This window comes from Pangasianodon hypophthalmus, chromosome 1 (assembly GCF_027358585.1).
Source record: "Pangasianodon hypophthalmus isolate fPanHyp1 chromosome 1, fPanHyp1.pri, whole genome shotgun sequence".
In the NCBI taxonomy this organism is placed as follows: Eukaryota; Metazoa; Chordata; class Actinopteri; order Siluriformes; family Pangasiidae; genus Pangasianodon; species Pangasianodon hypophthalmus.
In genome coordinates, this window is record NC_069710.1 from 23,266,796 (window position 1) to 23,294,329 (window position 27,534).

Consider the following 27,534-nt stretch of genomic DNA (forward strand, 5'->3'; position numbering starts at 1 on the left):
GAGCCCAGAGGAAATCCATTCAGACACCGGGAGAACATGTGAAAGTCTGCTCATACAAATTGTCCAGGAGAAAATAAATTTGTCTGAGACGGGTTGAGGAGGAAGTGCGTCAGCCTGCCAGGTAGCCCAGAATTTGTTCTTGATTGGTTAAGTGCATGTGTGTGTTCTGAGCTGGAACGCCTACAATCTCAGAAATAAAGGTACCTAACTGTATTTTTCCTTGTCGCTGTGGTGGTACCATCGAGGGTAAATTTTTTGTATGTTTATTATGTATCTTTCACCTGGAAATGTGTATATAGTGTACCTTTAAAAATAATTCATGATATATAATTGAAACTTCATGACCACTGATGCACCTTTAAAACTTTACTCTAAAAGCTAATTAAATCACATGCACCTTCCCATGTAAAAGATACACACTAAGGTACAAAACATGTCCCCTTGATGGTAACACCCCAGCCACAAAAAAAAAGGTACAGTTTGGTACCTTTATTTCTGAGACTGTAGGGTTCCCCAAGGACTGGTTTGAATTTATTAAATTATCTCACATTAAAACACTCCACACAATGTGGCAAATGTTGTAACATCATTGTAGTCTAAAATGGCTATATGGTTTGTATAGTCTGTAACCCCAGCAATTTTTTAAACAAAGTGGTGTAATCACAGACATTTACACTCATGGTCCACTTTAATAGGAAAACCTGTACACCTGCTCATTTATACAGTTATCCAATCAGCCATGTGGCAGCAACACACTGCATTAAATCTTGCAGATACAGGTCAAGAACTTCAGTTAATGTTCACATCAAACATCAGAATGGGGAAAAAATGTGATCTGTGTGACTTTAACCATGGCATGGTTGTTGGTCCCAGATGGACTGGTTTGAGTATTTCAGAAACTGCTGATCTCCTGGGAACTTCACGAACAACAGTCTCTAGAGTTCACACAGAGTGGTGCGAAAAACAAAAAACATCCTGTGTGCAGAGGGTCTGCAGGCTGAAACACCTTGCTGATGAGAGACATCAGAGGAGAATGACCAGACTGATCTGAGCTGACAGGAAGTCTATAGTAACTCACCCTTTTTCCCCATTCTGATGTTTGATGAACATTAACTGAAGCTCTTGACCTGTATCTGCACGATTTTTTTGCATTGCGCTGCTGCCACATGATTGGCTGATTGGATAACTGATTAATTAAGCAGGTGTACAGGTGTTCCTGTTAAAGTGTATGTGTACTTCTGAAACATTTAAAATTTAATTCGCAAACATGGTTGGTCAACCCAATCTGGCAACCCTGCTGGAGAGTCGCTGCACAGAGGGGACGAGACGGGTGGGGATGAGGGGGGAAGGCTGAGCGTTTCTAGTAAATATTTATATTGCGTTATGATACACGAAGGCGAACGGTGGAGGGGAAGCAGTGAGAAAGGGAAAAGAGAGCAAGAAAGGGGGAGAGAACGCGAGCCAACCGGTTAGTATTATTATTGCACGCCGCTAAGTTTAGCATTCAACACGTGTCGCTTGTGATGGGGAGAGAGAGAGAGAGAGAGAGGTTGACGGTTGCTAGGTGACCGGGTGCATATACTGAATTTTAACAAAAGAGCAGGGAAAGAGAGAGAGAGAGAGAGAGCGGGGAGAGAGGAGAGGATAGGGGGAGCGAAAGAGAGGGAGAGAGTAAGTGAGCTCGCGAAAATTGAATCCATGTAGAATCTCTGTGTAGGTGCATTTGCTGGGGGAGAACACGCCAAAAGGGATATAGCCCGAGGAAGATGATGTGAAGAGCGCTGAGGGCCGAGAGGAGAGAGAGAGGGGGACAGGCGCGTGAAACCCGCAGTAAGTAGCCTACATCTGTAATAAACATAACATCGCGCTGCGGGCTGAGGTGGGTTTTATTTATTTATTTATTTTGAGCTTTTCTGCGCGGGCTGAAACGGGCGCACGGAGCGTCATTGACGGAACACTGTTGCGGTATTTCCTGGGGACGCGCGTGCGGGTGCGGGTGCGGGAACACGTATGTCTGAAAGAGATGAGAGAGATTGACTGGTGCGGGATGGAGTGGTGGAAACGAGCCGGCGCGCGTGGGGCTTTGACCCTTCTGTCATTGCCGTGCGCTCGCTCATAGGCCATTAGAACTATGACTTTTCCTACACATACTATATATCTCTCTCAACACACACACACACACACACACACGCGCGCGCACACACGCACACGCGCGCGCATGTTTGCAGCATGTTTGCAGGAGACACTGAGACAGCAGAGACGCTCAGTCTGTGAGCTCAGTTAATGAATTCATTAAAGAAAACAGCATCTGTGTATCAATGGCCATGGAATATTGAAGTGTGTTTAAAATTCCGCCTCTCTGGCCGCTTGAACAGCAGCAGCAGCAGCAGCAGTCTCTGGTCGTAGTGCGCCGTCAGCCCGCTTCTCTCCAGTCGCGTAAACTGCGGCTTTATCAATTTCACGGAGCGCAGCTGTCGATAAAGCTCTCACTGTGCACTGCACACAGCAGGCTCTCCAACACCATCAAGAAGAATTTAATATACTTACACTTGACCGTAATTTATAGAAATTCAAGCTGTTCAAGTGCATCAAAATGTGATTATTTTGTCCATGGTTGCATGATTTGGATTTAAATCGTAGAACATTGAGCCAGGTTGATTAGGCTATATGTCGATGCTGATTAGTTGATAGGCCTACGCGGTTTCTTCTTGTCACGTGATTTGAGTGGATCGCAGCAAGTGGATTAACTGAAATCATTGGAGTGGGGCCTCCATCATCCCATCATCCCCAATAACTATGCATCTCTCCACTCCCAGCTTGGGTCTTACAAGAAGAAAATATTGATTTTTTTAAAGGAATTTTTAATCAAAAGAAAAGGAATGCTCACTCACTCACTCACTCACTGCAGGCTTGACATACAACAGGTCTGTACTGTATGCAACTACACTACTTGTACCATGGATCCCTTGCAGTGGCCTCCTTTAGGAGATCAGTGATACTGCAGAGTTTAATCATACCACAATCCAACCACTTGATCAACTGGATCAGGTGTTATATCTCGGTTGGAGCTGAACTCTACAGGTAGGCAGATATCCAGGAGGAGATCCGGTCACCCATCAGTGAATTTCTTGTCTATACACAGGTTATAAAATTTGTATGCTGGTTATAATGTCTCACATTATATAATGCCAATATAATTACCTTATATGGCGTTAGATAGATTTGCTTTTATTAAATTATCTGAAATCTCATTTGTCAAGGAAATCTATACAGTATTGTGTGACTGAGCAAATCACTATTGTTACATCTCACTTCATAAATACACTGGAAATAAATCTGTATTTATTAATTTAAACAAATATTTTAAATGAAAGTAAGCAACACGCACACATTGGCGCTGCTGCATCACTATAATGCAGATATTGCCGCTCATGTGTTGCCATCCGTGTCAATACAGCTTCTCGCCATCAGTCTCTCAGCTGTTTTCCAGGTTTCAAGAGAGGAGCAAGAGAGGAGTCAGAGAGAAAAAGGAGAATGTATGGGGAAAAAACAAGACAACGAAAGTAGCGTAGCGATGGTGTAGAATGGCAAGATGTAAAAAATGAATACACATATAATGAGGGAGATGTGGCGTAGTGAATTTTAGATGGAGTGTTATAGCTGGGGGAAGAGGAGAAGAGTGGGATGGAGTAAATGGCAGGAGGGAGGACAGTGTGAAAGAAATCAACAGTGGAGAAAGAATGGAGAGAGGAGTAAGCGAGAGGAAGATGAGGGAAAATGGGAAGTGGGGGGAAGAGGGGACAGCTGGAATTGAGTGTCTGAGGCTAAACATGGTTGGAGGGCTCAGACTCTGAGATGAGAGAAACTGGAGTCACTGTTTCCGTTCATCTTTGCCTTCCTGCCTCCTTTTCTCCTCTCTCTCTCTCTCTCTCTCTCTCTTTTTTTTTTTTTTAAATATTTTTACCTTTGCTTCTGCTGTCTACCTTTTTTTTCTCAGTAGTGCTTATCCTGAAGTCGTCCTCCCTTAGATCTATCTCCTTTATTCCCTCTTCTGCTGTTCTTACAGCACCTCACCGCCTGTCTCTTTCATTTCCTTGCATCTATTCATCGATCAGTCCACCTGTTTTGTCTATCTATGTCTGTCTGTCTGCTCATGTTTGTGCACACTTTGATCGAATAACAGAGCTAATATTTCCAGCCCACCCCAATCTACATTGGCTTCCTTGTTTCCCTCCTTCTGTATCCCCTGTTCACTTAAATGTGACTAATTAAGGTAAAGCTCGTTAACACTGTACATCAATTAGTCTTTAACGAGATCAGAGACCAGTGTTTGAAGGAGATTACAGTGCTCCCTTCTCTGCCGGCTCCTGTGTGGTTTTGGTCGGGCCTGCAATGATAAACACGGTGCTAATTCACATTAGCTCACGGACACAGCTCGGGTCAGATGCAGCAGTGAACATGGGACAGTACACCAACATTCACAGTTACATATGCATACACATTACACACACACACACACACACACACACACACACACACATAACCTTAAGCACATTTGCACACTGTCACTGTTTTTGGGAGTGCATAGTATTCTTAGAGAGAAAGTCAGTGATAAAAAAGGAGAAAAAATGAGAGGAAATGTATGGTGTCTCTTGATGAATAGGTTCTGAAAATGGAAACATAAAGTGTTAATTTAAAAATGAGCTGCAAATGTTTGCTTTGGGAGAGAGCAACACTTGACGGCATCCTGCTCTCCTCAGCCATGAGTTTCTACAGGAAGCTGTCTCTCACCCATCTCCACGGTTACCGTAACCACGGATATTTCTGTCCACTTACAACTACGGTCATGTACAGTTACCAGGGAAAACCCTCTTAGAGTCCCATTGCTTCTAAAAACACCTTATGTGATTGAATCAGAGGGGATTTGATCAAAAATGAGCCCACCATTTCCTTACATTCCATTGAAGCCTACAGCTGCAGGCCCTTTACACACACCAATAACCACAGTGTGATTTAAATTGTATGAGTACACCTCTGTCTAATTAGATTAGATGTCATGAGTGCAGATTTTTTATTTTTATGCAGACACATGATGTACTTGTGCATTTCATGAACATTTCACCGCTGCCTAAAGGGACATTTTTAATTTCGTATTTATGGATTTGATTCTACTGATAATTTTAATGGCAAGAAGTGAACATGACAGGCCCTGCTTTATCAGGTGTATCGGAAAATTGGAAAAATTGTTAACCAGTGTGACAAAGGACTAACATGAAAAATGAAAACGTTACAATTGCACACATTTTCAGCTTCCAATAAATATTTGAACAACAAGATACCTTATAAAAAAAAGACTATTTAAGCTGCAAGCAATATATTAGAGATGTAACCAAATATGAATAAATCTTTTGGAATGAACATATCATGTGTACCAAACAGATAAAATACAGATATGAATAGTAGGCACACAATTTTTTTGTCAGAAAGGTTAACAGGGCAGATGGTTGAGACGAGGGGTGTGCATCATTACTGGGATCCTCCAGGATACAACAAAAAAAGCTACTCGAGCGACATTCTCATGAATGTAATGCTTTCATTCATTCATCCTTAGTAACTGCCTGGTCAGGGTTGAGGTGGTTTAAACTAGAAAAAGTTTGTTTATATTATGGGAAGTAAAACCAATTAAATTTGGTAAAATATATTGCAGGCAAGTGCAATACTGACTGCACAAGCAGGATTAAAAACATTCGTGTGCATATCTCTAGTTGAGACCAATTATGTATGCGATTGATGTAGCTGAAGTTGAGGAACGGTCAGACCCAGAATTCACAGACCGTGCTGACAGTACTGGCATTTCTTTCCTTTTCTTTTTTTTTTGATTTTTCCTACATTTTCTCCCAAATTTGGTTTTGCCTATCCCCCCACTAGAGAACTCTCCCCATCACATGACAGCTACCAACCAGGGAAGGTGGGGCAAACATGGGCCTCCTTTGAGACATGCAAAGCCAACCCCCACATCTTGTCAAACTGCTGCTCATGTAACACACTTGGAGGAATGTGCTATCTGTGCTGATCTACACTCAAGGATCACTTTATTAGGAATACCTGTTCACCTACTCATTCATGCAATTATCTAATCAGCCAATCATGTGGTAGCAGTGCAATGCATAAAATTATGCAGATATGGTTATGTTGGGTAATGTTCACATCAACCATCAGAATGGTGAAAAATATGATATCAGGGATTTTGACATTTGGTGCCAGGCGGCTAGTTTAAGTAATTCTATAACTATTTCTGTTTCTTAAGTAGTTCTATATCTATTTCAAAAAATGCTGATCTCCTGGGCTGGGCTCCATGCATAACAGTCTGTAGAGTTTACTCAGAATGGTGCAGTAAAGAAAAAACATCTAGTGAGTGGCGGTTTTGCGGACGGAAACACCTTGTTGAGGTCAACGGAGAGTGGCCAGACTGGTTTGAGCTGAAACCTACAGTTACAGTAATTCAGATTACCACTCTGTACAATTGTCTTGAGCAGAAGAGCATCTTAGAATGCACAACACATCGAACCTTGAGGTGGAGGGGCTTCAACAGCAAAATTCCACAAGTCCAAGGTTCCACTTCTGTCAGCCAAGAACAGAAAGCTGAGGTTGCAGTGGACACAGGCTCACCAAAACTGGACAGTTGAAGACTGGAAAAACATAGCCTGGTCTGATGAATCTGGATTTCTGCTGAGGCATACAGATGTTGGGGTCAGAATTTGGAGCCAACAGCATGAATCCATGGACCCAACTTGCCTTGTGCCAGCAGTCCAGGCTGGTGGAGGTGGTGTAATAGTGTGGAGAATGTTTTATTGGCACATTTTGGGCCACTTAATACCAATCAATCATCGCTTGAATACCACATCCTATTTGTGTATTGCAAAAGTTGTCTCAGACTGGTTTCATGAACATGACAGTGTTCAGTGTTCTTCAGTGGCCTTCCCAGTCACCGGATCTGAATTCAGTAGAACATCTTTGGGATGTAGTAAAACAGGAGATTCACAGCATGAAAGTGCACCTGAAAAATTTGCAGGAACTGCGTGATGCAATCATGTCAACATGGACCAGAATCTCAAAGGAATGATTCGAAAATCTTGTGGAATCCATGCCATGAAGAACTGAGGCTGTTTTGAGAGCAAAGAGAGGCCCTACCCAGTATTAGTGTAGTGTTCCAATAAAGTGCTCGGTGAATGTACATACATTGGAGCATAGATGCCTGCAGATGTCTCTGAAATATTAATAGACTCACCATATACAGTATATTCACACTCAGGAACACCTGTACACCTGCTTATTCATGCAGTTATCCATGCAATTATCAGCCAATCATATGGCAGCATGCAATGCATAAAATCATGCAGATACATTTCAAGACATACGGTCAATGTTCACATCAAACAACAGAATGGGATAAGAATTAGACCTCAGTGCCTTTGACCATGGCATGATTAAGTATTTTAGAAACTGCTGATCTTCTGGGAATTTCAAACACAACAGTCTCTAGAGTGTACACAGAATGGTGCAGGAAAACAAAAACAATCAAGAGAGCAGCAGTTCTATGGGCGGAAATGCCTTGTTGATGAAAAAGTGTTTCAGAGGAGAATGGCCAGACTGGTTAGAGCTGATAGGAAGTCAAATAAACACACTTTACAACCGTGGTGAACAAAAAAGCATCTCAGAAGGCACAACTCATACCTTGATGCAGACAGGCTACAACAGCAGAAGACGACATCGCCTTCCACACCACTGAAGCTGCAGTGGGCACAGGCACACCTTAACTGGATGTTTGAAGATTGAAAAATAAATCTCCTAGTCTTAATGGATTAAGAAGAGCCTTTATTGTTGAATATGTGGATAAAGAAAAGGCGTGTGTACATTGATCAGGTCACAAAGTTGTCTGGTTTTCTGAAGAGCACATGACAGAACCACTGTCTTGTACTCAGAGAGAAGATGTAGTGTGGGATTGAGCCTATAGGCAAGGATTTGCAAAAAACTAATTTATTTTATTTTATTTTTTAAATCAAATTTGTAATATTGCTATTGATTTCCAGTGATTACTTTCTAACTATATATTTCAAACTACTTGCATCCTGCAAACAGTGTGTGATTTCATTCCATTGTTTGCAAACAATACAAACAGAACCAACGTAGCTTAAGCATTTAAACATAGTGGGTGCTACTGATTAATATTAATCAATAACATTTTGTGGATTAGATGATTTAGTGACAAGGCTATCAAATAGTTGTAACTTAATAATAATAATAACAATAATAATAATAATAATAAGCTTACAGCTTAACTCATAAATTGGTCTGAGTGAGAAAGTTTCATGGAAATTTACTGGAAAACTGAACATCTAATATGTTTCATGTATCTCCTATATTCTGTTCTGTTTTTGCCCACTGATATTAATAGCTACTCTCCTTTATGTTCATATGCAGGGTTTGTTGCTTTCTTACAGCAATCTCTTTGATCTGGCAGTTATGGCATGCCTTTAACAATGTCACTTCTTTGCAAATATGTAGATCAAGAGTACATGTAAAAGCCTGTGAGCCAGTTTGCTTGGAAGAATGATTAACATAGTGAGGTTGCAGTGCAGGGTATTCAGTCTCCTGTGTGTCAGAATGTTAATCGTGGTTGTCATAAACGCGTGTGTTGGATCAAAGGTTCCTGTGACAGTTTCCTTGTTATGATAATGACAGCACCATGTGGCCATTGACCTTTAATAATGACCATGTCTAACAAAGTGTTTTATTTCTTTGGAGCAGCACCTTAACACGAACGAGGATATATGTCACAAACCAAGTGTGAGTGTGTGTCTGGGCATGTGTGTGACTCTTTGAGCATGTGTATGTATCATGCTGTATTGGAGTTCACATATCTGCAGTATGCTTGTCACTCTGTAAATTTGTCTGTTGGGTAGATTTTAGGCTACCATTTTGTGTTTAGAATTTCAGACATGAATAAATATGCATGTGTGTATACATATGCATCTGTTTGTACACATCTACATCCAAATCATATATTACATGCCAATGGGAGCCTCCATTTGTGCAGGTGTATTGGTGTTTGTGTGTATGCCATGGAAGGTACAGGGAAAGCTGACAGCTGTGTGTGTGTGTGTGTGTGTTAGTGCCCACGAAGTGTGTGTTGATGTGCACAGTGTGAATCCGGTCTCTTTCTTGGCACCCGGTGTGTGTAAGGATATGGCAGATGTTGTGTGAAAGCATGAGTGTGTGTGGATGCATGTCTGAATTTTGAGTAGACGCATTATATCAGTGGTCAACACTGATAGTGTTCAAAGAGTGCAAATGGATCTGGTTTATGTGAGGGATTTCCCCCACGTCCTGGTTCTTTGTGAAGTGTGTGGGTGTGCAGAATACAAAAGTATGCAGTATGCTGTATGATCATTTTGACACAATGTGAAAATGTGTGCTTGCTTATGTTCACTATCCTATCTATGGTTTTCCTAACAATATTCTAAAGCTATGTTGCACAAAATTGTTCAAAATCAGATATATACTTTAAAGGTATTTGATGAAATATAGATTTTGAATGTGATTATCAACATCTTGTATTTATACTCCACAAAGTGATAAATTCAAATGGCCAAGTATAATAGAAAAGCTTCATTTATTAGGACATGATATGACAAAATAAGGCAACAAAACCTTTGGTTGACTAGGCCATTGTAAGTGCATTATAAACATTTTTAAAAATAGTCTGATTTTGGATCCCTCATCTAACCATCTCATGGCTTTCTCCCTTTCTTCCACTGGGAACTTTACAAAGCAATGTGACTGTTGCAAAGTGCTTACAATTGAGGCTCCTTCCGTAAATGTTAAATAAATGTCTTCTAATAAAAAAAGTCACCACATTAATGATCTTACATTTTACTTTATTTAACAACACGTATTTTGCAGATGTACAAAAATAATGCACACCTTCTGACCAGTCAAATTCAAAAATTGAACCGTGCGGTGGAATAATGGTAATTAACAAACATTTACATTGTATAATACATATGATAACACAGCACTGTTCAATTCTTCAGTCTGATTGATTAGTTGGTGTTGATTTTCTGAGAGTGGTGCTGACTCTAATTCAAATGATTTATATATATATATATATATATATATATATATATATATATATATATATATATATATACATATATATATATATATAATGATTTATATTAATCTGCTCATTCTAATCATCTCTCTAGTAACAGTGACGTGTACACATGGACAGTCTACCTAATCTAAGGCTAATAGTAAATTAGGATTTTAAAAAGTTGTTATTTAATAAAAAAAGGTATAATCATTGGTGAAGGTTTCTGTCAATTTAGCAGGAGTCTGCACTTTGTAACCATAATTAAGTTTTCCACTATGCGAGAGACTTCAGGACATCAGACTTTGCACTGTCTCATAACAAGCTGTATTTTTTGTTTTAACTTGAGTAGAGAGAAAAAAGAGAGAGGCTGGTAAGGTGTAATGGAAGTGATAACAGAAACTAACTTGTCTCGCTGATGTTCTGCAACATTACAGGTAACTATTAACAGTTAAAAAGCAAGATATGACATTAATAAATTAATTAAAAATTGTAATCATTGGCAAATTGCTGTGGTTTAAGCAGAATTAAACAATTTGGAACATGCTGTTATAGGAAAATAATCAACTTCATTGTGGTACCATCTCATCTCATCATTGATTATTCTTCTATAGCAGAAGACTCTGTAATGTCTTATTCCATACATGATGAATGCATAAAAATAATTTTGCTAGTGGTATGGTTTTGTAAGGATCTTGGCTATAGAACTATGCCAAGACAATTATTATGAAAATATCTTGTGAAAATTTCTAACCATCCCTTAGATAGTAATAAGCATACTGCTGTAGGAAGTTGTTTTGGTGTTATGTAGAGCCTAGATGTTCTGTGAATAACCAACAAGGAAGGGTTTCCAAACAGAGGAAATTGAGTGGATCTCTAAACTCTTATGCAGATGTAACAAAACTAATGTAATATAATTTTTAAAGCAATATCACTATTGTATCACATCTTGAGGATCGGATTTAATCAGGGCTGGGGATATATTGTGGAATTGCGAGGATGTTGGAGCTAGCATGTTTTCACATTTTCTATGCTCTTTATTCCCTCAAGGTTAGAATACCACGGAGTCAAATGACTGCAAATTCATTTCTAACATGTCTTCTAGCTACAGGTGGCCTGGAGCTTGTTTAAATTTCTATTCAGTATCTCTTTGGGTAGAATCCACATTTAAGTACTCTTCTTAACCATATATAATTTAAAAAAAATATTTTAAATTGGATCAAGAGATAAGCAGTACTCGTAGATGTTTAAGGCACAGAGCATTTTTAGCTCAGTGAGTGTTTTATTTGGGATCAGTTTGGACCGCAATGGAACAAATTCCCTTCACATTAAGTAAAACAGAGTAGCTACTTCATTTAGTATTCTTTTTGGTCTTTAGCCCAGCTTATTATCATATACCTTTGTGAAGTTTGGACATTTAGCTCTTTAACTTTTTAGGATTATTTTTCTATGGTAGCTTGTCTCAATGTATTTTAGTTACACTACAGCAGTTTGCCAATGCTAACATTAAAGAATATTGTACCATACTTCTTATCTGTTTATAGTTATGCTAAATGTTGTAGAATGTCCGCAAGACAAGTTATTTCTTATCACCTACATTATAACAGCTACAGTGTTCCCTACAGCTACAATGAGCCTCTCTTTTTTTCTCTCTCTTGAAATTAATAAGACAAAAAAATGCAGCTTGTTATGTTACCAAGAAACATTTAAAGCATTTTATTCAGTAATTGTTATTCTGTAACTAGCGTGGAACTAATAGGAAAGGTGTGTAGCTTTGAGAGTGAGAGATATAAGACTGGACATGTTGATCGATTCTGGGAGTGAAATGGGTTAAAATGTGTTTAAATTACAAACCACCCACTCCTATAGCATGCAGTACAGACCTGTGAACCTGAAAGCTAGACCAGCTGTGTTAGTTTTTGCCCACAAGCCCAGCATATAGTCTAGCACCCAGTACCTCCTGCCAAATAGCTGCATAGTGCTGATCCACCCCACCGAAGCTTCTACAGAGCCAACTACCTGCTAATAGAGGTGTTTGGGAAGCCATTCATCATCACAGTGCTTCTGAAAAGCAGCCAGCTTTGTAAGAATGGAGCAGAAAATGGGACACAGCCATGGATGTTTGTGAATGGGGCTAAGCAGCGGTGGATATGCAGCTGCCATTAGTGAGATGTGCTACAGTGAAATTTAGGAGTTGTGCTGTAAATGGAGGTCAAATGAAAGGACCCTATACCTTTAGAAAGAAACAGAATAGTGTTTAGAACAGAACAGAATAGAAAAGTGTTTGGTTAAATTAAACAGAGTGAATGGAGGGTTAGGAGAATTAGGAGAGTGTAGGAAAGTTGTTTTTTTTATGGAGGTTTGCAAATGTTTTTCTTTATTTTTTAATGTGAATGAGTTGAGGGAAACTCATATTGATTATATATTTTTATAAAGGTTTTATGCTTTTCTGAATGAAGCTTTTTAAAATATTTTTTTGTGAATGGGTCAAAGCAACCAGTTGGATTGGATGGACTCTGTGAGACACAGAGAGAGGCACAGCATGCTCAGATGCTGGGCTTTATGGAGATGTGCTGTTTCTTCACTCAAGTAGCTTTCAGAGCAAGAGATAAGAGACAGAAGAGGAAAAAAAACAGAGCAAAATGACTGCTTGTAAATGGGTTGAGCATAGAGTCCTAAACTCTGCTAGTGAATATAAACTGAAGAAAATGATTTGATGAATTGCTGCTCAGACCGTGTGATTCTTAGAATAGTAACCATTGTTAGTTTCCAGACAAAAATACAAAAAACAAGAAACAAAAACAACAAAACACCAGGCCTGCAGATTGGTTTGACCAAGTAACACACAGTCTTTTGCTCTGCAGTACTTTAAATTCATGCATTCTCAAGAAGATTAATCAAAACGAGTCTCTGATAGAACTCCATTCATTCTTTGTCACTTGCAGTGATCCCACTGGACAACACATGATTAATTTGACTTTGGTCCAGAACCATTTAATGGCATGGTGCAATATGAACACATCTTTGGATTTATGTTGAAGAGAAGTCACATTTGCAGATAATTCCTTGGTGCACTTAGCTTTCAAGTCACCTCACATATGCTTTAAAATTATAGATTAATTGACAGCAGCCTGGAAACCTAGTTTTCAAAGAAACAAACATCAGCCGAATAACTATGGTGGAATAAGGTCAGACTGAATGAAAGGATTTCTGATGTAATTTACTTGCTCATATCAAATATTGTCAGATCTGTTAATTTCATAGTATTCAGCGCGTTAAATCTATTTAACATTAAAACCCTTAGAAGAATCTTTTAAGTGTCATGATAATAGGTTAGAGCTCCATAATTGCACTGAAATGTACTGATGTCAAATGTATAAATTTCATTACTTTAACCAAAGGCTGTTGAGTGATTCAGTAATCTTTCTGAGCTCGGGGAGGAATAGAGCAGTACTAACATGAGAGGCATTTATTAGTTAGGCTCCAGTACCATTTCACTGTGCTAGTGAGTGGAGCAAGTGTCTGGGTAAGAGCACTACAGACGAAGGAGGAAGACAGTATATTCAGCCCTGTTACACCACTGCAATTATGTAATTCACTGGAGGTGATAAGATTACAACTGAGAGCTGTGTATATAGTACACTGGCTAGCTTGCTGAACCTTATTTGCTTTAATATTTAAATGTCTGATGTAACTATATTGGCTGTTGTCTGAGGACTGCCTCTTAATAATTGTCACTAAAATGCACTCAGAAGCACATCTGCACTAAGCTGGACAGTGATCATTATTGAATAATGAACGAATGAATGATTTTGAAGTGTCTTACATAGTGAATTCTCAGTCTCTGCTGAAACCACACATCACAAGTGGTCTCTCAGATACTATGATGACAGACATCAGTGGCTAGGTGATTTTTATACTGTGAAAAGAAGTAAAAAAAAAAGTGCAATAAAATAGCTTTGGCTTGGCTGGTAAGCTTACATTTAATAGAGCTCTTTCCCTGCTGCTTTGTACGCTGTGCTGTAATTGAAGTTCACTACAGTTCTGCATTATGCTAGTCCCTTTTTTAAAGAAATGTATTCCTTTAATAGATTGAACAGTGTTACAGTGTATAAATAGTGCATTAACTTTCATGTACAGTGGGGTAGAACAATGTAGGCTTTTGTTATTGCTGTCTGAGCACATAATTAATGGCATGGTCGTTTGTCAGATGAAGTAGTTGAGATAGCGGCGGTCATCAGGGTGTGGGTGCGATGCTTCATGACAGGTGTTTACACCCGCACAGTGGAGGGAGATGCCAGTACTGCTGCACCCTGGCAGTCGTGCACTGCTGGAGATCCGGCCGTGCTGCCAGCCATAACGAGCACCGGGCGAATCAAGATCCAGACGGCCTGAGTGTGTTTGAATGTGTGTGTTTGTGTGTGTGTGTGTGTGCGCGCGCGTGTGCGTGTGCTTTCAGGTGTTTTACATTTGCATAATGCACATCAGCTTGAGCCTGTACAGTATGCATGAGATTATGAGTGTGTGTGTGTGTGTGTGTGTGTGTGTGTGTGTGCACATGCATGAGTGCCTGTGCGTCTGTGTAAGCTCATGCATGCATAATGTGTTTGTGCAAGTGTATCTGTGTGTGTGTGTGCGCCATGCTTCTGCAATGGACTGTGACACACACACACACACATACACCACTTCAAAAATCAGTGTGATCCATCCAGGCTATGCACATCTCACTGAATACTGAATATGATCAAAGTAAGAACCAATTAGCTCCAAACTAGCCATGGAAAGTGAATCAGAAATCGGGGTGTGATATTACTGTTCTGGCTGGCTATGGGTGGCTTCAAGCCTCAAACAGCAATATGAAAGCATGCATTATTGATTATTGATGTAGAAATGATGATGTGAACTTTATAATCTTTATTGATGGGAATATCATGCAAATGCAGTGCTTTAAATTTCAGTGGAGATCTGTCATGTAACAAAATTTTTGTCCAGGTATTGCCTTAATCGTTGTTAGGAATCTGGCTATAATAGGATGCAGCTTGGAAACTGCTAGATAATTGTATCATAAATGCCACGAATGCGTCCTGAATCACAATGATCTAGAATGACATTGGTGAGTGTCACAAGCCACATTACATGATGAGAATCGATATTATGTTGGTCATTCACCAATAGTGGAAATGACACAGGATAAATGAACATAAGTTATTTAACTTCCTGTACGACCTGTTGTCCTGAACTATAGAGTGGTCTTCTCATCACATGGAACATAATGAAGTAATGCAAAATATGATCATAGAACTGTGAGGTCTAATATGACCTAGAAATTATATTATGTGCAGTAATTATACCTAGATATTTGTTCATCACTAGTGATGAGTCGGTACATGAGAAACGTCTGTATATGTTACTGTTGTAGATTTCTCAAACACAGATTCTCTACGTACAGGCCTGAAGTACATCTGATACCTTCTGTACACTTCTTTATTCTTTATACAAACATCAGAATATTGTAGGTGGCAATCTGACTGGCTATTCATACCTTCAGCAGGAATACAATACTCTGAATCAGTGGTCTTTTTGGAGCAAGATATAGTCACTGGATTAAAAATGGTGTCCTAACATAAAAAAATAATTTTTCATTATTTGTGAAGTTTTGTTTGAAACAATTAGTGTTGGAAAATGAGACATCCTTGCATATTTGCCCAAGGGCTACCAAATGAACTGTTTGGCCTCTCATTATTTCTGCTTTGCAAGGTTGATTGTGGTTTGAATTTCCTTTCAGTTCAATGAGTTAAACTTTTTGTGATTTATACAGTTGTTAAATGTACAGATGTACAGTGTGGCTAGCTCAGGGGAGCATCAGTATTTCACACACAACATACACTCACTTTAATATTTAAATATTTACATAAATATTTACTATTTAAATCACTTTAATAGTACCCTATTGCTCATTCGTGCAATTATCAGCTAATCATGCAGCAGTAGCGTAATGCATAAAATCATACAGGGTGTTCTTCAGTTAATGTTTACATCAAACATCAGAATGGAGAAAAACATGTGATCTCATCGACTCTGACCATTGCATGGTTGTTCATGCCAGACAGACTGGTTTGAATATTTCAGAACCTGCTGATGTCCTGGGATATTCAACGCACAACAGGTTCAGCAGCAGTTTTGCAGACAGAAATGCCTTGTTGATGAGGTCAGAGGTCAGAGGAGAATGGCCAGACTGGTTTGAGCTGAGAGGAAGATGATGGTAACTCAAGTAACCACCCTTTACCACCGTGGTGAGCAGAAACGCATCTCAGAATGCACAAAACATCGAACCTTGAGGCGAATGGGCTACAACAGCAGAAAACCACAATGGGTTCCACTCCTGTCAGCCAAAAACAGGTATCTGAAGCTACCGTGGCACAGGCTCACTGAAACGGCAGAGTTAGAGCTAGATTAGAAAAAGACCAGGTAATGTTTTTCCATTCTTCACTTGTCCAGTTTCAGTGAGCCTGTGCCCATGATAGCCTTAGATTCCTGTTCTTGGCTTATAGGAGAATTGCCAGAACCCATTGTGGTTTTCTGCTGTTGTAGCCCATCCACCTCAAGGTTCAGTGTTTGGGCATAACCATGGTTGCAAACCTTTACTGTGGAGCCCCTGTCAGCACAAAACAGTCTGGCCATTCTCCTTTGACCTCACTCATCAACAAGGGATTTCCACCCATAGAACTGCTACTCTGTTTTGTTTTTTTTTGGCACTTTTCACCTCTTATGTGTGAGAATCACATTTTTTTTCACATGATAGATCACACATTTCCCTATTCTGATGTTTGAAGTGAACATTAACTGAAGCTCTTGTCCTATATCTGCATAATTTAATGCTTTGTGCTGCTGCCACATGATTGGTTGATTGGATAACTGCATGAATGGGCAGGTATTCAGGTATTCATATTAAAGTGCTCAGCATTTATAAGTGAGTAGTGCAGTTAAAGTGTTGTGAATTTTGGAGATCTATCAGTACATTAATGAATTTATTTATTTTTATCGAATGTCAAGAAATGTACACATTTGTTAGCATAGTGAAGAGTGAATGCTATATATTTCTGCTTATTTTGCATTTTTTTATGTTTACTTTTACTAGTGATACACCAAAAGGAACATTTCTGCCCAAAACCAAAATTCAGGACACACTGTGTCAAAAAAGTTTTTTTTTTTTAATTATTATTTTTTTTATTTTCCTGATTGAAACATAATTTAAAAAAACTGCAAGGTAACTTGGGAAAAATCAGTTTTATTATTTTTTATTATTGATAAAAGTTAATCCTAGACAAAACTGAGCAGAGAGTAAATAAAAAGTGTTAACATAAAATCAACTTTCTAAAACGATTCCTTCAAAATATAAAGAAAAGGAAACAATCAGCATTTTTACTCAGTTTCTGTTTTTCATTACCATTAAAATAATTTGTAAAATGTTAGATCTGATGCATTATTGGAAGCCTGTTTTCTTAATCAGAAATTCAGTCTTTTTTCTCTTTTTGAAAATTTACAGGGGCTGAAATCACAATTCAGTGCACCACTAATTTTTACAATGCATCAGCGCTAATCCAAAGGGAAATGGTGTATCTACAGTTGATTTAAAGGAGCCTTTACCAACGACTTAGAGTGTCTCTTCAACTCGCCCGTCTTATATTGCCGGTCACACCTGCTCAGACAAAAACCATAGGATTGCTAGTTGGTTTGTGTAAGCCACACACGTTTGTGCATCCTGGTAATCAGCATTTCTCTCGTTCCTTCTCTCTCTCAATATTTAATTCTTCCGCTCCCTTTCTTTCTTCTTTTCTGCTCCTCCTCTTCTCTTTTCACTCTTCTTAATCATTAGTAATACACTTAAGTCTTACCAACAAATAGCATTTTAATTTCTCTTTTGTTGTCCGCCTACATCGCTCTCTCCCTCTCTCTAGTCTTTCCCTCAAAGAACTCAGTAGTATGCTTATGGATGGAGGAAAAACCCAACAAGAGTGAAAAAGGGGGGCAAGCAAAGAGAGCTGTGATAGAATCCAGAGAAAGTGTGGGGATATTATTTTATCAAGCTCAATGACCCCATGTGATTGCATTTACACCAAAAGTCATGAGAAACAGTTAGTAGGAGAGGAAGAGTGTGAAGTGGAGGATGAAACTGAGAGTGGAAGGAGGGGGGTTTCTAATTCGGGCACAGTATGTAAATTGAAAATGATTTGTTAGAGAGTGTGTGTGTATGTTTGTGCATTTTAGTGTATGTTTGTGAGAATGTGAGTCTACAATATTAACTCCATTTCTCTCTATAAATCAGATTTTTTGCTGTGTTGGTGTGCCACTGTATGTGTGTGTGTGTGTGTGTATGCAAATGTACACGTATGAGGCAGAGGATTTTAATTAATATTATTTATTTGCCATAATAACCACAGGTGTAATCTTCATCTATCTGCTGCTTGTAAGAACATGCACACAAGCACACAAACACACACATACGTCTTCTTCCAGCATATCTATATCTGTCTATCAATTTCAGTCTCTTTCTCTGTTTCTATTTTCTCCTCAGTATTGCTCTATTTCATTCAGTGGCCTAAATAAAGTTTATTTTGTTTTTTTTTCTTTTCTGGTTTCTCTTTTTTTTCCTTTCTCTTGTGCACTCTTATGTCAGCTCTCTTTTTGTTTCTTTTCAGTCTTTCTGACTCTTGACAACCCTCTGGTCAGCTAGATTTGATTCTAATCATTGTTTTTTTTCCCTCCATTTTGCTCTCTTTCTCTTACTTTCTCTTTCTTAGGCGTTCTCTATTTGCGCCCCCTGCTGCTCTGCTTCTCCTGCCCTCTTTTTCTGTTGCCATGGTCACAGTACCTGCCCTCCCTCTCCTGTTGGCTCTGGTGGAATGGGTGGGGCCGGTCGTCTCCTCACCTCACCTCTTGCTCCGCCCCCGAGAGCGTGAGCGAGACCAGGTGACACCGATGCACTTTAACATTGCAGTGATCCACGCAGGCTCCGTGGCTCAGGACGAGGCGGGAGTGACAGCGGCCGGAGGCAGGGTCCTGTATCCAGGCTTCGGCCGAGTGCACAGCAGCTTCGGAGAGAGTGTTGTCACCAAGTGGGGCTATGTTAATGTCATCTGGCTTCAGGTGGGCTAGAACTTGAGAAAGACGATCTGATCAGTTTTATCTGCTCTGATGTGAACAGAACTGCAGTCTGAGCCTAATTTGGAGTTCAACTGAGACAGAGTTTGAATGGGAATTTGAACATGGATTTGAACAAAGTTTTCTTTACTGGCGTGAAATTGAAAAAAATCTGAAGCTGAGAGTGACAGTGACATTTTAATATTGTTGTGTTGGATAAAGTGGCTTCAGATTACAGTGTATATACAGAAGTACACATGAGGTGAATTTAATGGCGAACACTGATCTGAAACTGTGTGCAGGTGAATGACAGCAGTCCCAGGAGCCTGCTCTCCCAACTGTGCGACCTGTTGGCATCCAGACCTGTGCAGGGGCTGGTGTATGAGGATGAGAGACCCCTCCCGCTGGCCTCGGGCCCACTGGCCCCCATGCTGGAATTCGTCTCAGCCCAGACTGGCCTTCCTATTGTGGCTGTTGGAGGGGGAGCGGGACTGGGCAGAGTGCCACAGGTATGACGAGGGTTATTACTCTAATGGCTAAGAATGGGCTCACAGCAGAATGAAATGATGGGGTCTGTTCACTTGAGGCTATTTAGATTTTGAAATGAAAATCAACTTCTCATAACCCATTGGCTTGAATGAAGTCTTTGTAAATTGAAGTCATCTGGCAAATTGACTATAGCCTCCAATAGGTTGACTGACTAACTGAACTTTACTTCTGTAACATTTATGATGTGGGTCTACTTGGCATTGTGCCCGTTGTCTAATATGGAAGCAGTCAAAAAATTGTTCTGAGGTAATAAAGAATTGAAGAGAATCACTCAGTGCAAGCATTGCAAGAGTGTCACCATTGCTCAAAAGCTTACATTTGATGATATTTGATGGCTGTTGTCTTTTCCATGTGCTAGACAGGAGAAAAGCAATGTTAGACATACCAAGGAAACATCTCACAAACATCTCTTCCCCCAACAGCAGGCAAAGTTAATGTGATCTGGAGCTTATTAGGTGCTCTATGAGCTGCTGTGCTATATTCCCAGATATTGTTGGGTAGTGGTGCAGGCTACCGGGTGTGAATAGACACACGTGGAACTACAATTGTCTTTTAAGGAAGTGTCCAGAGGAGGGATCTTGTCCTAAAGGAGGAGCTGCGATCACTAGAACATTTTGGAAAGAACAACTAGGTGCAGGACCAGAGGTCAGATGTCTTTGCTGCAGGCTGTTTGATTTGTACCTCTGTTATTTGTACCTCTTATCTGAGCATGTAGCTTTGATTTAGAGCTAACAGCATAGAGCCACAGAAAACACAAGGTGCGACATGTGGTCTTGCTCATCGTAGATCAAAACAGTATCTGAAGACATATTATATGACATGATTTAACTTCCATTGGGGTGAAAAAATGAAGAAAAAAACAAAAAAAACAAAAACAAAATTAACAGACAGAAACATTTTTCTTACAAAATATATATTTTAAAACTATTTACTCTGGAGAGATAGCAGTCACTTTCGAACTGCAGGGTTTTCCTACCACAGGCCCTACATGTCTCCCCAAATGATATTTAAATCTGTGGGTGATTTGCGCCAGCAGCCATTTGCAGCCCATTCACAGTTGCATTCCGCTTGTTGCCACCTCTCCTTGCTGCAGTGGACTCTTATTTCGGAAACACTTGATGAGAAATTCAATTTCCATGATGATGCACACTGAAAATGAAGAGACCATAGTCATGGGAAATGTAGTTTTCCCCCTTAATTACTTTGCCAGAGGCTCTATCACCCTGGAGCTAATTGTAGTTAGTGTTATGTAAGAAACACTGGATAAGAAATTCAGTCCCTGTGATGCCTTACAGAGGGAATGAATAGAGTGGAGACATGGAAAATGTCGTTATTTTCTCCTTTCATCATTGTGCAGGAGAGCGGCTCTATCTTCCTGCAGTTTAGCACCTCCACTGCTCTCCAATTGGAAGTGATCTTCGAGGTGCTCGAAGAGTACGATTGGACAGCTTTTTCTGTGGTGTCCACACGTCACCATGGCTACCAGGACTTCCTGTCTATGGTTGAGGGTTTGACAGATGGCTCCTTTATTGGCTGGGAGAAGAAGAGCGTGGTGATGCTGAATTTAACCGATGACCCAGGTGGAGCTCGCACACGCAGGCTGCTGAAGGAGAACGAGGCGCAGGTAAGGATGAATGAGAGACATGTTTCCTTCTATCACTTACTTACTCACTCACACAGCAGCTAATTCACCACCTCTTTATAACTTTTTTCTGTCATTCTATGACAGTCTATCTGTCTGTCTTTCTATTCCTTCATCTCTTTTCTACTCTGGGTCATTTCTTTTCTTTAGTGCCTGTCTCTGTCTATTTCTTTTTTACATAGCCTCATCTCCCATTGTGTCTCCTTTTGACCCAGTATCACTGCTGCCCTTCTCCCATTCTCTGAATCTCCCAGTCTCTCTAATTCCTTTTCTTCTTCATCCTTCATCACTATTTGTTTCCATCAGCCATGCTTCCTAGTTTTGCCCTTTTCCTCTCTGACCTCTGTCTGTCCTTCCTGAGTGAATTCTCTCTCATTCCCTCATTTTTTTTTTTTTCCATTTGTGGCCATGGGTTGTTATTGTGTTTGTGTGTGTGTGTGTGTGTGTGTGTGTGTGTGGTCGGGGAGGTATGTTCACAGGGCTGTTATTGTACTGTGTGGGTCCTGGTACACCAGTGTCAGTGTTAATATAGCTCTGAGCTAGTGGCTCTGCAGCCCAGTGCCTTGTGCATTAGCCTCAGCCAGACCTGCCGATTCCTTTGGCAGACAGGGGCAGCCAGTAGTCCTGCTCAATTACAGCCATATGTGTCTTGAACTCACAATTGCACACAAACATTCCCAGTATGCACCTGTACAGACATAGAAAGGAAAACTAGAGTGGTAAGGATTATAGTAGACACACAGTTTCAAATGCAGCTCCCCTTCATAACAAGTCTATAAAGTAGGCTTTCTTCCCTTTCTGTGTGTTTACATGGGTCTGTGCCTGGCTATTTCACTTAGTCCTTATAACTCCAAACTCAATAAAAGATTAAAAGTTCAGAATCTTAGTCCCTCTCTCAATCTCTCCTCCTGTTTCCCTTCTTCTCTCCAGTCTTTCTGTTGTTCCCCTTCTAATCTTTCTCCATGGATTTAACTTCCTGCCAGGAATTGAGCTCACCAGAGCTTAATATATTAACAGAGTTCCTTCTGCTTTCACACAGATGTCTTTTGCGTGCATGTCCACACTAAATTCTATACCCTTCACACAATGATTTACTTTGTTCACATACAGAATTGCACACATTCCAACTCATTATGCTCTCATGTGAGTGTGCCTTGCTGTCATTTGGAACAAGTGCATGCATGTTCAAATTTGTTTTGCTTGTTTGCAAGCCTTTTTTTTTTTTTTTTTTACATTCTCAAATGTCTTTTCTCTACAGCTTTCAGTAAATTTTCAGTTTAACTTCACTGCCAAAAGTCTCCAACCAATCAGAATGTGTTATGGGTATTTACCAAGAAAAATGTTGTTACTCCTCTACATTCTCATTGTTGGAGGAAACCAGAGAGTAAGCATGTTAATCCAAAAAGATGGTTTTACAAAGGATATTTTGCTGCAAAATTTATGGTACTTGTAAATATTAATTGGTATTTTTGACTTGGGAAGAAGAACAAACTGTTCATGTGGGTAAAGTCAGGAGAACACTGCTGCTTGTAACTGGGAAATATGAATACAGAGGGTAAGCTAATAAGTCGTCTGGAAAGTTGGACTTCTGAAGTTGCGTATACCACAAGAGTAGACCATTTATATGGAATCTTCTTGTAAACACACTGAACACGACTAAGGATTAATTAAGCTGACTCATGGCCTGGGGATGATGAATACATTAATCTCTTCATTAACATGAAGTGGTCTTTCTTGTCTTTATATTCCGTATCCATGGGTGCCAGCGACATACTGGGAAGTTCATTTTCCTAAAGTTCAATCTGTCGTTCAGTGATCACTCTTTTAGCTCTAGCCTCTTTCCCTCATTTTTTCCTCATTTTTGTCTCACTGTCACATTTTAGTTACTAACCCATTAATTATTCTTTTTACTCTGTGAACTCAATTCAATGAATAAAACCTATTTGCCATTTTTTTGTCCCAAATAATTATTTTATTTTTATTTTAGTTCTGACTGTCCTTGTAATTTTTTTTCACCTTTGTGCTGTACTTTTAAACAACCTTTCTGGCATTTTTAACACATCGGAATTGTGTGTAACTAAAGTGTAACTAGTCATATTTGCTGAGAGGATCGAAATTTTGTACTGAAGATCTGAAGCATAGTATGTAGGGCAGCAAAGATAATTAAACAAAATAACATAGTTATTATTTAATTACTCTATTTTCTTAATTTATTCTTTTTTATTTAAATTTTTTTTTTTATAATGCTATGGTCTTGTTTTCTAATGCTATGTTCAATATTTGTGCAAGCTGGAGTCACTTACCATACCAAAATTGACGCATAGGGTGAAAATCTCTCAAGGAATTTTGATAGTAGCTTCGAAAAGGTTTTGGCAGGACTCTGTAGTGATAATGTCGGGCAAATCTATTAGTTAGCTAGCTAGCAAGCATCCGCAACATTTTATTGATCTTCATATTATTTCAAGGAACTGGTGCAATACGTTATTCCAGTTTGTGTAAGATTGAGCATTAGTAAGACTATTAGTATTAACATCTGTAATCTCTGTTGGGAATGCCCTAATCAACACCTGGATGTGGCTTTGCTATCTAGATGCTGTCTGTCTCACACAACTTTTGTGTAACAAAGCTGCTATTCTAACAAAAACAACAACAAAAAAAGAATGTTTAACGCTTACGTGTAGTACGTAACCCAGTAGTGTCTGCAAAAAAAAAAAACCTTAAACAAATACAAGCAATAATACAACCTCTTGACATGCCAATCAGATTGATATGGGTTTGGCCTAGTGTAATCAATATGGTAGTAATGTGTCGTTTGCAAACAAGCCCTTTAAGTCGTCTCTTTTATGTAAAGAGCCGACTTGCATATATGATAATTCAATCAAATTGCTTCCATGGAAATGACTTATCAACATCTTTTTGACTGTGTGTATGAGGCAGCATGACAGGGAGGAGCTGCTGCACTGCTGTTTGTGAAAGATGTACAGTACTTCATACAGAATGTGTATTACAGGAGGATTTCAGTTATCAAGATAAAATTGAAATTAATCTTCTTAATGAAGCACAGACACAGCAGGCACAACAGCATTAATGCAGGGACACCTACTGTATTTTTTATGCACATTTTTAGTCAGAAATAATTGTTTTTTTGATTTGGCAATTATTTAAATCAATTTTCTAAAATACAAACTATTGTTATTTTATCAATTAGAAGGCAGAGTAAGATTTCATGGACCAATTTCAGCCATAATTAAGCAAAGAAGAGCATTTTTAGAGCATGATTAAAAATGGCAATGAGACATTAGGGAGCTGAAAGAGTTGGCTGTTATTGGTGAGCTGAGCCGAATGATGTGACTCACTGAAAAGGGCTGGAATTCCCATCACTGCAGTATGGTTTATGAGTGGGAGGGGCATGTTTCTTTATTTTGTCAACCAGTGAAAATGCAGGGGAGTGATGACTATTTCATTTTTGAAACCCATAACCCATGAGAACAGAACAATATTGAGTATCCGTATATAATTTCACGTTTGTGCACTTCTGTGTGCGACCAGGATACTTTTGTAGGCACATATATTTTTTAACTCTGTAAGTAACTCTGTAAAAGCTAGAGAATTCTTCTTTTGGATTAAACTGTAATGCTTTGAAAATATGGCACTAAAGTAATGACATATTTCTCTTATTCCCCACTGGGCCTATTTTGATTCTCACCATCTTTCTCCCCAGGCACATGCCACCCCCTTTTATGATCATAATTATTCGTCTCCTCCAGAGCTGCGAGACATGTATGCAAATATCTTCACCCAGCAATGCTCCTCTTCTCTCATGTTCTGTCTGCTTTCTTTTTCCCTTTCTTTTTAACCTATTTCTGATCTTCTGTCCTTCCACCACAAATGATCTCTTGCTCACTTCACTTTGTGTCCATATTCACTCTGTGTCACTCTGTATTGACCTCTCTGCCCTAATTCTTTCTCATTCTCTTATGCTGTCTCTCTTTTCCCCTTCTCCCAGGTCCGTCTGCTGTACTGCTCCCAGGAGGAGGCTGAGCAGGTGTTTCATGCAGCGTGGGCTGCTGGGCAGGCTGGAGCATCTCATATGTGGTTCGCTGTGGGCCCGGCACTGTCTGAGTTGGGTGTGAATGGCCTGCCCAGTCGTCTTTTTGCTGTGAGGCCTCAGGGCTGGAGAGATGAAGCACGCAAACGGATTGCCCGGGGCGTTTCCGTCCTTATTCATGGAGCCATGGCCCTGCGTCAGGACTATGGCGCTACCAGTGGGCCTCACTTTGTCACAAACTGTCAGACAGATGGCAACAGGACACAGAGGATTCGCGGGAGAATGAAGTAAGGACGAGTTCTGGAAATTACTGATAATTTGAACTAAACAGAGAGTCTGGAGCAGTAAGGTGTATGTCTACGTTAAAATTCAGCCAACAGGCTCATATGGCTAACAAAGAATGGAATATACTCTCATTTCTGGAATTTGTTTCATATGTTGCTGGCTGGGTTGCTATTTTTTGATTGAATTATCCCCTTTAATCCAAACCAATCTGGTCACATCTCTCTCACTACAGATTGTCTGTAAAATTCTACTTTATCTGAGCTTTCCTTTAGTAGACAAATTACTTCCTTTGCCTATAATATCCCTAGGCACTGCTTTTAAATATCATCTTGTTCAGCTCAAGGTTCTGTTTTAGTATTCAGTTTTACATGTTTTGTTGCAGTTACAAAAAGAGCTTGTATGGCATATTTAGTAATTAGAGTCAACATAGGATATCCCCGGGCCACATTACATCCTCTCTTCTTTCTTTGTAAGAGAGATCAGGGGCAAGAAAGCAGTCTGTTCTGACTTTCAACCAGGTCACAGAAATGGAAGATGAGAAACTAAGGGGAATTGCTCATAGAAGAGAAAATAACATGGGACAGATGTTAAAGTAAAGCTTATGATTAAAGAACATGCCAAATCCAGGTTAAATACACTATATGTCCAAAGGTTTGTGGACACCTGACCATCACACCCGTAAGTTATTTCAACTCACTGCACATTGTATATGGCTGTGATTACAATATAGGTCTACTTGAGTTTACTTGACTTAATATGTGGGCCTTCCCCAAACTAATGCTGCAAAGTTTGTAGCACACAATTGTAGAGAATGTATGCATATGCTGTAGCATTACAATTTCCCTTCACTGGAACTAAGAGGGCCAAACATGTTATATCATGCCCTTGTGCACCAAATGTGGTCCATGAAGACAGGGTTTGCCAAGGTTGGAAAGGAAGAACTCAAGTGACCTGCACAGAGCCCTGACCTCAACCCCACTGTAAACCTTTGGAATGAATTGGAACGCCGAATGCACCCCAGGCCTCCTCACCTGACATCAGTGCCTGACCTCATTAATACTCTTGTGGCTGAATAAGCACAAATCCCCACAGCTCCAAAATCTAGTGGAAAGCCTTCCCAGAAAAGTGAAGGGATAAATCTAAATCCCCCTAGATTTATCAAGGGGGACTAAATCTATAATGGTATGTTCAAAAAGCACATATGGGTGTAATGGTCAGGTGTCAACATACTTGTGGCTATATAGTATAAATTAAAACATAAAGTCTGCACACATTTAGCCAATGCAACTGACAATTGGGGCAGGACACAACTAAGTAGTTAAAGGTTAAGGGTCTTGCTCAAGGACCTAACCATGGCAGCTTGGTGTTGCTGGGATTTGAACTCACAACCTTCTGTAGAGCAAAGCATGAAACAATGAAACAATGAGCCACCACTTCACTCCTCTAGCTTACACTGAGTCAACAACTCACACTGAAAGATGAATTTCCTATAAACGTACATCAACGAGGGCTTGTGTTTGCCTAATATCATCAAAAAGGGCAAAAAAGATTCACTAATTTCACTAATGTTGACACAAAGAAAATATTTACCACTCTCACTCTTGCCATTGGATATCCCACTATGCATTGTGTTTTCTCATATTTTAATTAAGTCCTTTATTTTATTTTATTTTATTTTAATTGTAAGCCAATGCACTGCTCTAATTGGTCAATTGT

At 39.6% G+C, this 27,534-nt stretch overlaps 1 protein-coding gene across 2 annotated transcripts in view; it reads left to right on the forward strand.

Moving 5' to 3' along the window:
- Nucleotides 1–1,395: 1,395 nt before the first annotated feature.
- LOC113542324 (glutamate receptor ionotropic, NMDA 2D) overlaps nt 1,396–27,534 on the forward strand; it is a 77,382-nt gene continuing 51,243 nt past the window's right edge. For both annotated transcript variants that reach the window (XR_004578100.2, XM_026939757.3), the window contains exons 1-5: nt 1,396–1,830; nt 18,955–19,300; nt 19,597–19,803; nt 21,201–21,467; nt 25,492–25,820. Coding sequence is in view for 1 of the 2 variants with exons in the window: in XM_026939757.3 (XP_026795558.1) it covers nt 19,013–19,300; nt 19,597–19,803; nt 21,201–21,467; nt 25,492–25,820 (1,091 nt within the window). In the remaining variant the exon portion in view is untranslated. The remainder of the gene's footprint in view (nt 1,831–18,954; nt 19,301–19,596; nt 19,804–21,200; nt 21,468–25,491; nt 25,821–27,534) is intronic.